The sequence below is a fragment of the Pan paniscus genome, chromosome 8, assembly GCF_029289425.2.
Source record: "Pan paniscus chromosome 8, NHGRI_mPanPan1-v2.0_pri, whole genome shotgun sequence".
Lineage (NCBI taxonomy): Eukaryota > Metazoa > Chordata > Mammalia > Primates > Hominidae > Pan > Pan paniscus.
This window is the reverse complement of record NC_073257.2, coordinates 124288181-124300647: the sequence shown is the minus strand read 5'-3', so window position 1 is coordinate 124300647 and position 12467 is coordinate 124288181. Positions and strand designations below refer to the sequence as shown.

Sequence of the window (12467 nt, the reverse complement as noted above, 5' to 3'; positions counted from 1 at the left end):
TGTTAAAATGATATATTACCCGTAAGCTCTCCCCGTGTACAAAAATTTGTAACACTGGTTGACTCCTGTTGTAGATATTTTCTATCTTCTCTGGCGCAATGTATTCTCCTTGGGCCAGCTTGAAAATGTTCTTTTTACGGTCGATGATCTTCAGAGTTCCATTCTACATGAGACAGATAAAAGTATCAGTATTTTTGAGCCACAGAGATGATATCAGTGGGGAGAGTGGTGAAGTCACAGTCATCTTTCTTCTCTAAAGCTGATTTCTCCAGAGACTTTTAAGCTGTCTTTCATTTCTCTTTCTTGGCTTTGGTGAAAGGGGAGGGAAGCATCGTGCAGCAAGAACCTGTCTTTACTGTATATCTCTGTGGAGAGTCAATGCGCAGCCTTAGAGAAAGTCTCCTGGATCTACTGGAGTTATGCAAATTGATGCCTCATCCAAGGAAGAAATTGCGCAGCTCTCAATTTCCAATCACTAATTTCCAATTCGTTCATTTTCAGAACTCTCAGAAATAGAGGTGTTGTCTTTTGTTTAGACTTTTGATTTGATTTGAATAGTTCTCCCACCACTTGACTCCCTGTTATGTTTTCCTCCTTGTTAGATCCGGGAGCAGGCTCAAACAGCTCCACTGTGCTAATCAAGCAATTCAATTACTGGGCTTGTTAGGACAGCAACAGGGCTGAGAGGACTCTGACCAGCCACCAAAGGTCATTTGCAGCTTCATTTCTCTGAACTAATTGGGCTGAGGAGCTTAGGTCTTTAGGGATTTGAATTGTAGAATTGGGACAAATGGCAAATACAATCCACATGCTAACACCCTAAGTAGGGCGACTAACTAAACCAACACTGGAACTATCACAAGGCCAACTTGATACATTAGCCATCAATTCAGCCTAACGTTCATTATCTGAAAGTGATTAATAAGGTGCAGCCTTCTATAACCCTGGTGTGGGGACATATCTATTGCTTACATCCTAGGCTTATTAGAGTGTTATTTAATTCTGTTACTAGACAGAAACAAATATATTAGCAAGATACTACCAAACCCAAATCAATAAAATGCATCGTTAGGACCAGTGTTCTTAAAAGTTACATTGTCAAGCATTCCTTAAATCTCACTTAAATCTTAAATATTGGTTGAGCAAGAAAGGAGTTTTAAGTTCTAGTGACATTCCCACTTCCCCAGCACATAGTTAAGACAAAACTTTTGAGAGGGAAGATCTTTTGGAAAATCCCATCACTGCCCTTGCAATAATTTCCTTTCTTCTTAGGAAAACTAATAGCAACTACTGCTAATTATCAAGCTATGCTAAAAATATGTCTCTGTATCTTCCACAGAAAGGGGCTGTGAAGGTCAATGAGAGACAAACACTAGCCTCTGCAAACACTTGATTTAGAAATCCTTCTTCCTTGTTTTGATATGCCTGTGAATTAATAGGGAGGATATTTATCCCAAGAAACTCATAAGAGGCAAAAGCTGTGGACCAACGGCATTATCAAACCAAAGTTTTTTGGATTTTTGTTTTGTTTTGTTTTGGTAGACACAGAGTCTTGCTATGTTGCTCAGGCTGGTCTCAAACTCCTGGCCTCAAACTATTCTCCCTCCTCAGTCTCCTAAAGTGTTAGGATTATAGGCGTGAGCTGCCACACTTGGCTTCAAACCACAACTTCTGCCTCAAGAAAAGTTAAGGGGAAAAAAAAAAAAGGACAGAGTAGTACATCTCCCTTCCCCTTTCCTAGAGAAGTCACCTAATGTTTCCTTGGCTGGTAGCAAATTTATTCCATTGCAGGGGACCCATGCCAACTCTGATGTGCAGGTCTACCTGACCTATTAAAGAATCCCACCTTCAGTTTGGGTCTAAAAACAGTGCTAGGATCACTGACTTACTGCTTGCTGGTTGTATATTCGATAAGGAATAAGGCAAGAAGAAAACACTTCAACTGGTCTACATCTTGGTGTCTTCTGTAACAGTGTGATCAAAATACCAAAAGTACTCTCTGGCAGTACTTCTGGTGTGGTAGCTTATACCAGCAATCCCAGAACTTTGGGAGGTCAAGGCAAGAGGATTGCTTGAGGCCAGGAGTTTGAGTCTATCCTGGTCAACTCAGCGAGACCCCATCTCTATAAAAAATTTTTTTAAAGAAAGACTTTCTAGCGTTGGCAGCTCCTATTCACACGTTAAATTACTTTCTCAGAATTTTCTATTGTTGGTCTATGGAAGAGCTGCAACCAGAACACAAATCTCATGACTTCCAGCCTATATATATATATATTTTTTTTTTTCTTTTGAGACAGAGACTCGCTCTGTCCCCCAGGCTGGAGTGCAGTGGTGTGATCTTGGCTCACTGCAAGCTCCGCCTCCCGGGTTCAAGCCATTCTCCCGCCTCAGCCTCCCGAGTAGCTGGAACTACAGGCGCCCACCACTACGCCCAGCTAATTTTTTGTATTTTTAGTAGAGACGGGGTTTCAACGTGTTAGCCAGGATGGTCTCGATCTCCTGACCTTGTGATCCGCCCGCCTCGGCCTCCCAAAGTGCTGGGATTACAGGTGTGAGCCACCATGCCCAGCCTTTTTTTAAACTTAACCTAGATTCTTTCAATTGTATGTTCTTTTTTTTTTTTTTTTTTTTTTGAGACAGGGTCTCTGTCACCCAGGCTGGAGTGCAGTGGCACAGTCTTGGCTCACTGCAACCTCTATCTCCTGGGTTCAAGCGATTCTCCTGCCTCAGCCTCCCAAGTAGGTGGGATTACAGGTGCCCGTTACCATGCCCAGCTAATTTTTGTATTTTTAGTAGAGACGGGGTTTCACCATGTTGGCCAGGCTGGTCTTGAACTCCTGACCTCAGGTGATCCACCACCTCAGTCTGTATGTTCTTCTCTGGATAGTATGAGGAAGTCATAAGCCAGGTAGGGTACAAACCTAATCCCCTCCAGCTGCCTCAGCTGATTAACCTACTTGCATTTCTGCACCTCTTAGTATAAGCAGATAGTTCTTCTCAGTCCATTAGCATAGACTTCCAGGAGTTCTGATGATATACCTACCGGGAGCCAGCGACCAATGTCTCCTGTGTGAAGCCAGCCATCACTGTCCAGGGCTTCCTGTGTCTTCTCAGGGTCCTTCAGGTATCCTTTGAACACGTTTGTACCCTTGATGCAGATCTGCACAGCAGACATACAAGGCGGTGACAATAGCAAAGGCTGCTCCTCCCAGCCTGGGCAGTTTATGAAACACCTGCTCCCCTTAAATCATTTGATGGCTTCCACTACACTGTGAAGAGCACCAGATCTAAGTCTCCACTATAGGGGATAGGAAAGTGAAGTTCAGAATGCTTAATTCTTTGCTAACGATCTCAAAGGGGCCAAATCCAAGTTTGCTTACAATTATTTGCTCTTTCTGATATAAACCTCCCCACCATGACTGTCTGACCACAGGGCATGACCTACCCACCTCTCCTTCATTATTCACTGTAAAGTAGTTCATGTCAGCCACATCTTCCAGCTTCACGTAATTGCAAGCCAGGGGCACCCCAACGTGACCTAGAACATACCGTGCTGAATCAGCTGAGAAACTCTTGCATGGTGATAATTCCAGGCACATTTCTAAGATATTTATGAATTGACTCTAGAAGAGGAAGACTGAAAAATCACCTGGCACCAATGCAGACTAGCCAAGATAGGCAGGCCTGGACCCAAAACTTGAATTTTGCATTTGCCACATTAGTCCAGAGAACTGAAGTTATCTAAACTCCAAAGTCCTAGTTCAGTTAGAACCTTTCTCCCAACCATGGCACCTCCTGCCCAGCAGATGGAGGACTTACCTGATGTCCAGTCCCCAGGTAATGTAAATGTACAGCCACCTGTGCATTCTGTTTGACCATAAGCTTCATACACCTGGGAAACCAAAGAAGAGCTTTTAGACTTACTCAAGATAAAGTGTGAGCTGGCCACGTGCTATGGTCAAGACACGAGGAAAGCAAGGTCTCTAAGGGTTCGAGACCACTTAGTGTCTTAAAACCTTGAACTTGGAGGGGGCGGTGGCTCATGCCTGTAATCCCAGCACTTTGGGAGGCCGAGGCGGGAGGATCACCTGAGATCAGGAGTTTGAGACCAGCCTGGCCAACATGGTGAAACCCCATCTCTACAAAAATACAAAAAAAAATTAGCTGGGCATGATGGCAGGTGCCTGTAATCCCAGCTACTTGAGAGGCTGAGGTGGGAGAATCTCTTGAACCTGGGAGGCAGAGGTTGCAGTGAGCTGAAATCACGCCATTGTACTCCAGCCTGGGTGACGGAGCAAGACTCCGTCTCAAAAAACAAACAAACAAACAAACGAACAAACAAAACACCTTGAACTCATACCCAAGCTGCAAAATATTTACTACCAAGCCTTCTGGCCATTCAGAAACCAAAAGGGTCTGGAAATAGACCAAAGCATAGAACTTTATATGAAAATGCAGCATTTTGGCCAGGCATGGTGGCTCATGCTTGTAATTCCAGCACTTTGGGAAGCCGAGGCGGGAGGATCACCTGAGGTCATGAGTTCGAGACCAGCCTGACCAACATGGTGAAGCCCCACCTCTACTAAAAATACAAAAATTAGCCGGGCCTGGTGGCACATGCCTGTAATTCCAGCCACTCAGGAGGCTGAGGCAGGAGAACTGCTTGAACCCAGGAGGCAGAGGTTGCAGTAAGCCGAGATTGTGCCATTGCACTCCAGCCTGGGTGACACAGTGAGCGAGACTACATCTCAAAAGAAAAAAAAAAAAGAAAAAAAAGAAAAGAAAATGCGGCATTTCAAGTAGGTGGGAACATGTAAGTTATTCACTAAGTGGTGTGCAACCCAATAGCAATTGAACTTGACCCCGAGCAATGGAGCATCACTGAAGGAACTGAAGAAGGGGAGTAGTATTTTTTAAGGGAAATAGCTCCCACTATGATATAAAACAAGCGTGGGCAAACTTTATCTGTACAGGCCAAGATAGTAAATATTTTCCACTTTGTGAGCCATCTGGTATCTGACTCAAAACTTGACTCTGCCAAAATAGCACAAAAGCAGCCACAGTCCATATATAAGTGGATGGACATAGCTGTATTTCAATAATATTTTTAAAATAAAAACCAGCTGCAGACTAGTTTTAGCCAGTGCTGCAATTTGCCAATCCTTGGTATAGAAGATAATCTTGATTGGAGAGAGGCTGGGGGCAGGAAACAAGTTCACGGGCTGCTGCAATAGGGGGTGTGGCCTGTGATAGGCAGAGTTGGGAGAGAGAGGAAGGCTTAGAGAAGACATTTCGGGAAGGAGTTAGCAAAAGGACCTGCTGATCTATTGGTTTTAGGGGCTTAAGGAAAGGACAGTATTAAAAATGGCTAAGAGGATGCTAATTTGAAGGACCTCAGGCCTTGGCATCAATCTGGAGTCTCTTTTGATTGTGGTTATATGGATAGGGGACTCATGAGGAAAAGTCTGTGCCTGTTTTGTTCATGCTCTGCATGGTTGGTTGAATGAATGAACTAATTATCCATCTGGGTGAAAATTGAGACAATATGCATGGCCAAGCACTTGGACAAATTTCAGGTGGAACTGAGACTTAAAAGGAAAAAATGGAAAATGGTAAGTATGAAATATTGGGGGTTAGGAAGTCCTGTCTAAGGAGTTTAAAACCTACAAATAGAAAAGATTATTTAGTTTGACTATAAAAACATTGGAAATTTTTATATGGCAATACACAGGGCAAAAATGATGAGACCAGGAAAAATGTTTCCAACATGACAAAAGTTAATATTACAGGTTGACTATTCTAATCCAAATGTTTGAAATCCAAAATGTTCCAAAATCCAAAACTTCTTGAGTGCCAACATGATGTTCCAAGGAAATGCTTTTTGGAGCATTTCAGATTTTGGATTTTCAGATTCAGAATGCTCAACTGTTTTATAATGCAAATATTACAAAATTGGAAAAAAATGCAAAATTCAAAACACTTTTAGTCCCAAGCATTTCAAATAGGGAGATACTCAACCTGTATTACTCTGTGAAGAACTCTTAGAAATATAAAAAAGGACCAAATTATCTTTTGCCTGTTTTTCTATAAGGAAGTAATAGAATAATTCATGGACGAAATATACATGTCAATAAGCAATAGAAAGCTGTTTGGTGTAAATAAAAGAAACAAAACCGTAATAAGATTTTTCATTTATCTGATTAGCTAATATCTGAATGACTGATAAAGTCTGTCACTGGCAAGAGCGTGGGCAAATAAGGCCTTGTATACTTGCAGAAATGTGCAAAAAAGATCTTTCTGGAAGAAAGTTTGATAATATACATTATTACACACACACACACACACACACAGATACATACACTTTGACCCAATAATCCCTTCTTGCGTGGATTTATTCTAGATTAATTATTAATTGATTATAACAATGAAAAATATCATAAGCAACTCGTGTCCATTAATAGGAGATTAGTTATTTGGGTACGGTTGACCCTTGCACAACACAGGTTTGTATGGCACAGCTCCACTGATAGGTGGATTTTCTTCTGTCTGTGCTGCCCCTGAGATAGCAAAACCAACCCCTCCTCTTCTTCCTCCTCAGCCTACTCAACATGAAGACAGTGAGGATGAAGACCTTTATGATGATCCATTTCCACTTAATGAATAGTAAATATGTTTTCTCTTCCTTATGATTTCTTAAATAACATTTTCTTTTTTCTAGCTTACTTTATTGTAAGAATACAGTATATAATACATATACAAAATATGTGTTGATTAATTACATTATTGGTAAGGCTTCTAGTCAATAGTAGTCTACTAGTAGTTAAGTTTTCGGGGAGTCAAGTATTTTTTTTATTTTTATTTTTTTGAGATGGAGTCTTGCTCTGTTGCCCAGGCTGGAGTGCAGTGGCGCAATCTCAGCTCACTGCAAGCTCCACCTCCCGGGTTCACGCCATTCTCCCGCCTCAGCCTCCCGAGTAGCTGGGACTACAGGTGCCCACCACCACGCCCGGCTAAATTTTTTTGTATTTTTAGTAGAGACAGGGTTTCACCTTGTTAGCCAGGATGGTCTCGATCTCCTGACCTCGTGATCCGCCCGCCTCGGCCTCCCAAAGAGCTGGGATTACAGGCATGAGCCACCATGCCCGGCTAGGGAGTCAAGTATTATACATGAATTTTTGACTGCCATGGGGGTAGGCAATCCTAACTCTTGCATTGTTCAAGAGTCAACTACATTCAGTAAACTACTGCGAAATCATTAAAATGATGCTGAGCTTTATTTGACAAGGAGCAACATTAACAAGTGTTTTAGAGCACTGGTTTTATTTATGTGAAGGTTTCTATACACAGATGCCTGAAGAGATGGTTAGAAGGATATTTTCTTTGGATTTTGAGAATTTAGGTGACTTTCATTTTGGTACCTTTTAGTTGTTTTCATTTTTATTTAAACAGTGAGCTTGTTTGTGCAAAAGTAGAATAGCCTATTCTCAAAGAAGGTGCTTGGCTTACCTGACATCCCATTGCTGCCCGGAAGAATGTCATGACTGGAGCGGAGATGGGGGCAGCTCCAGTGACAATTACACGAACCCTTCCGCCCAGGCTGTCCTGTTCAGTGGAAACAAAAGACATACTAAAACCTATTCTCTTGGCTTCAATTTCCTCCACTGTAGAGTGGGTATAATAGCCTGTGCAGCGTTGTTATGAGAATTAAACTGACATCAATTCTCACGTTAATTTACAAAGCACTTAGAATACAGTCTGGATTGTAGAAAAGCACTTAAAATGTTAGCTATTATTGTCATCACTATCCATAGCTGGGACCAGAAGCCATATATTTCTCAAATAATTTGTATTCTTCAGCCCCTCAACTTGCTTATAATCTCAACAGACTACCAAAGAAAATAAGAGAGAGTGCTAGAACCTAAATAAAACTTTTTTTTTTTTTTTTTTTTTTTGAGATAGAGTCTGGCCCTACTGCCCAGGCTGGAGTGCAGTGGTGCTATCTCAGTTCACTGCAACCTCCACCTCCTGGGTTCAAGCGATTATCCTGCCTCAGCCTCCCATGTAGCTGGGATTACAGGCACCCACCACCACGCCCGGCTAATTTTTGTATTTTTAGTAGAGACTGGGTTTCACCATGTTGGTCAGGCTGGTCTTGAACGCCTGACCTCAGGTGATCTACCCATCTAGGCCTCCCAAAGTGCTGGGATTACAGGTGTGAGCCACCACACTCAGCCTGCTTTTTTTTTTTTTTTTTTTTTTAAACCTACTCCCTTTAGTAGTAAAGTGGTACAAGAAAGATCTCAAAAGGCAGTGGACACAAAGTCTGAAAGGATCTCTAGTTAAAGTGACGCTCAAGCAGCAGAGGAAAAGCAAGGTCTAAGGAGTCAGAAGGCAGCCCAGGTATTTGCCTGCTTCAGTCCGGGACCTGCCCAACCTACCTGGATCTTTGCAAAGATGAGCTTGTCCCAGAAACTATCACGCCTGATGATACCCTTTTGAAGCTCTTTGAATTTACTGGAAACAGCCAGCTTCAACAAGAACTTCTTCAAGGGTGTTTTGGCTTCATTTTGTACCTGCAGAGTGATAGCTCCTTTTAGTTGGAAACCTATTGGAGATACTCATCAAAGCCATTAGTGAGCAAGAAACAGTGTGTTCTAGCTTTATAAGGAAGTGGTCTCACAGTCTCACAGTCATGAATTGGATTGCTGAATAATGTTGAGCCCAGAGAATTATGGCCATGCTCAGAAAGAAGTGAACTTAATGCAGAGCTCCAGTCCTCCCACTTCCTGCCCCAATTTTTAGTCCTTGGGAAACAACTTGACAACTGAGATAAAGAGGGACTGCCTACAAAGTCACCTGGGGGGTACTAGATTTAAAACAAACAAACAAACAAACAAAAAACACAGCTCAATGGGCACCACTTCTAGGGCTTTTGATTTAGTAGGTCAAAGGGCAGCGTACGAATCTGACTTTTTTTTTTTTTTTTTTTTGAGACAGAGTCTCGCTCTGTCGCCCAGGCTGGAGTGCAGTGGCGCCATCTCGGCTCACTGCAAGCTCCACCTCCCAGGTTCACGCCATTCTCCTGCCTCAGCCTCCTGAGTAGCTGGGACTACGGCACCCACCACCAAGCCCAGCTAGCTTTTTGTATTTTTAGTAGAGACAGGGTTTCACCATGTTAGCCAGGATGGTCTCAATCTCCTGACCTCGTGATCTGCCCGCCTTGGCCTCCCAAAGTGCTGGGATTACAGGCGTGAGCCACCACACCCGGCCCAGGAATCTGATTTTTTAAAACAAGTATCATGTCTTCCTCCCTCTCCCTCTGTAATGCTTATATAACTGAACTTGGAGAATTCCCACCCTTCCCTATAAACAAGGTGTCTTTAGCCACACCATACAAACCCCAACAGAGTTTCCTACCTTCCTACTAAAATGATTTCTTCCCTTTGGGCTTAATTCTGACACCATTTTTCCAGCTCGCATGATTTCCCTGGTCTCCCTGACTCTGAGCTCACCGTGACCCTACATTCCATCAACCACACTCCTGCCAAAGGAGAGCTTCCCCAAGTACAGCTCAAAGTGACCCGTTATTTCCAAAATTTAGTCCTGAACTCTTATCTGGCTTTCAAGATTCCACCCTACTGGAAGTCAGATTCAAGGCAATTGAAGTCTTTTTTCTTGTTCAAAATTTGAAGAATCCATCTCCATCCATCTTCCATGTTTATAACCCCATTTTTGGGCCTCCAGCCAAGCAGGGGTGATAATTTTCATCTTCTAATGTAAATTGTGCTCTAGGACATAAGCATCTTCTTATGCCTATAACATTATCATTGTACCAGTATGTCATAATCTGTCTCCAAGATCCATGCTCAAATGCTTCCTGCATCATGCCATTCTTGAAATCTCCCTCAACTAAAAGAGATTTATCTTTCTTCAACATTCACAAGACTCACCCTCCCTCAACAAGTCACTGACAAAGAGCTAGTATTAGAGACGTGTGCTAATAAAGTCCTTCATTTTAAAAATACATTCCAGGGAGATCGAGACCATCCTGGCTAACACGGTGAAAACCCGTCTCTACTAAAAATACAAAAAATTAGCCGGGCGTGGTGGTGGGCACCTGTAGTCCCAGCTACTCAGGAGGCTGAGGCAGGAGAATGGCACGAACCCGGGAGGTGGAGCTTGCAGTGAGCCAAGATCGCACCACTGCACTCCAGCCTGGGCGACAGAGCGAGACTCCGTCTCAAAAACAAAAACAAAACAACAAAAAAAATACATTCCAGAAGTGAACTGTGTATTAGGTATTATACTATACAATAACTATCTCTGAAAAATAAAAAATGTACAACAACAACAACATATGAACAAAAACCATAACAACCACCAAATCTACTAATTGCGTAGCATGGTAAGAAACTGCTGGAATTGTTATCAGTTCTGCTAGAACACTGCCTGCCCTGTCACCAGAGCCCATTTAGCATCTGCTGAGAGTCCTAAGAGTGAAAGGAAGAGTTAAAATCTTGGAGGTGGTTGGGGAGGTGGGGGAGGGTTCCAAAGCATGTGAAGAATGGCCATGCATTACTTCCTCATGGATCTCAGCCCGAGGAATCATCACATACTATATTGCCTGGGTTCAAATAGCTTCAACGGCTCCCTGAAGCAATCAGACACTCTAAGAATTGGGTGAGAAATATACAAGATGAGGTTGAGACATCTTGTGCCAGAAACCAAGGAAGCTATCAGAGGCTACAGGGGTATTGTCAAAAGGACACATGAGCAACTTGATGAGGGTTCCCAACTGCCACGATGGGGCAGTTAGAAGATCAAGAAGAAAGACTAACAATTTGGGAGGCTGAGGTAGGGTGATCACTTGAGGTCAGGAGTTCGAGACCAGCCTGGCCAATATGGTGAAACCCCATCTCTACTAAGAAATATAAAAAAATCAGCTGGGTTTGGTAGTGCACGCCTATAATCCCAGCTCTCAGGAGGCTGAGGCAAGAGAATCACTTGAACCCAGGAGGCGGAGGTTGCAGTGAGCTGAGATCGTGCCATTGCACTCCAGCGTGGGTGACAGAGTGGGACTCTGTCTCAAAAAAAGAAAAAAAAGAAAAAGAATCACTGAAATTTAAAAAAAAATCTGAAAATTATGAATTCCTAAAAATACAAAGAGAAAATCTCATTGGCTACTTTTGAAGATTGCTGAGGCACAAATCCATTCTTCTGAAGATTGATAAATAAAAAGAATCAAATATTCACCAGGTTTTATGGAAGAATCTCAGCTAATGAATGCAAGAGGAAGACAGAATTACAGAAATCACCATTCTGTAATTTCTAATGAAAAATAGAGCAGTGCTAGTCATCAACATGACTAGCCGACATGTCTACTGAAACATGACTACTGAAAGCTTAATTCTGCCCTACCCCTTATTAGATGTGACTCTGGGCAGGTTATTTAACCTCTGAGGCTCATTTTCCTCATCATAAGTTAGAAATAATAGGTGTAAGTATGATTTATTATGATTTTGTGAGGATTCAATGAGAGGATGCATCTGAAATGTATATCATGGGGCCTGGCACTTCAGAAAGGGAACAACTTCCCAAGATGTCTGCTGAACCCTGAGGGGCCCCCCAAGTCTCTTAGTCAAGCTTTCTTCAGATCAGGTCCAAGTCATCTTATCCAAGGAAAAGGGGATTGCACTTATTTATTTTTCATTTTTAAATTTTATTTTTATTTATTTTTTGAGATGGAGTCTTGCTCTGTTGCCCAGGCTGGAGTGCAGTGGTGTGATCTTGGCTCACTGCAACCTCCGCCTCCCGGGTTCAAGCAATTCTCCTGCCTCAGTCTCCCAAGTAGCTGAGATCCCAGGTGCTCCCCACCACGTCCAGCTAATTTTTGTGTTTTTAGTAGATACAGGGTTTCACCATGTTGGCCAGGTTGGTCTCGAACTCCTGACCTCAGGCAATCTGCCTGCCTTGGCCTCCCAAAGTGCTGAGATCACAGAAGTGAGCCACCACACCTGGCGGGGATTGTATTTACACACGGCTTTACGTAGATACTTGTAGAGGGTGGAGGTAGAGGTGGAGTAAATCTCATAGTAGTACAGAGTTCCTTCGTGCAGGCCCAAGTCACAGACAGTCCCTTCAGCTGAAAGTTAGTACCTTATCGTAGATCCTGTTAAGGAGTCGAGGCACCGCGGGAAACAATGTGGGCTTCAAAGTCTTCATGTCGTCAGCCAGCAACCGAATATCCCCTTGGAAGAATCCAACTCTGGCTCCACAGCTGTACGCAACAGCCTGAAAACAAAACCAAATTATAGAGCTTAGAGGCAAACAACCCCTTCAGTGGGGACCTGTCTTGGAAGGAATTTGGGAAGTGGGCTGAGGCACACTGACACTTTTCTTGCACAGCACCTCCCTCCCAATTCAGGACTCTGAGAACCTTCCCCCAAGAAAGGATGGACATTTATTTC

At 43.0% G+C, this 12467-nt stretch overlaps 1 protein-coding gene across 2 annotated transcripts in view; it reads right to left on the bottom strand.

Annotated features, from left to right (window-relative positions):
* The window catches only part of ACSL5 (acyl-CoA synthetase long chain family member 5), a 53254-nt gene that overhangs the window by 5094 nt on the left and 35693 nt on the right, over window positions 1-12467 (bottom strand). For both annotated transcript variants that reach the window (XM_003825589.4, XM_055092281.2), the window contains exons 12-18: window positions 12157-12291; window positions 8439-8573; window positions 7507-7602; window positions 3820-3892; window positions 3450-3538; window positions 3044-3160; window positions 20-163 (exon numbers count right to left, since the gene is read on the bottom strand). In XM_003825589.4, coding sequence (XP_003825637.1) covers window positions 20-163; window positions 3044-3160; window positions 3450-3538; window positions 3820-3892; window positions 7507-7602; window positions 8439-8573; window positions 12157-12291 — 789 coding nt within the window. The remainder of the gene's footprint in view (window positions 1-19; window positions 164-3043; window positions 3161-3449; window positions 3539-3819; window positions 3893-7506; window positions 7603-8438; window positions 8574-12156; window positions 12292-12467) is intronic.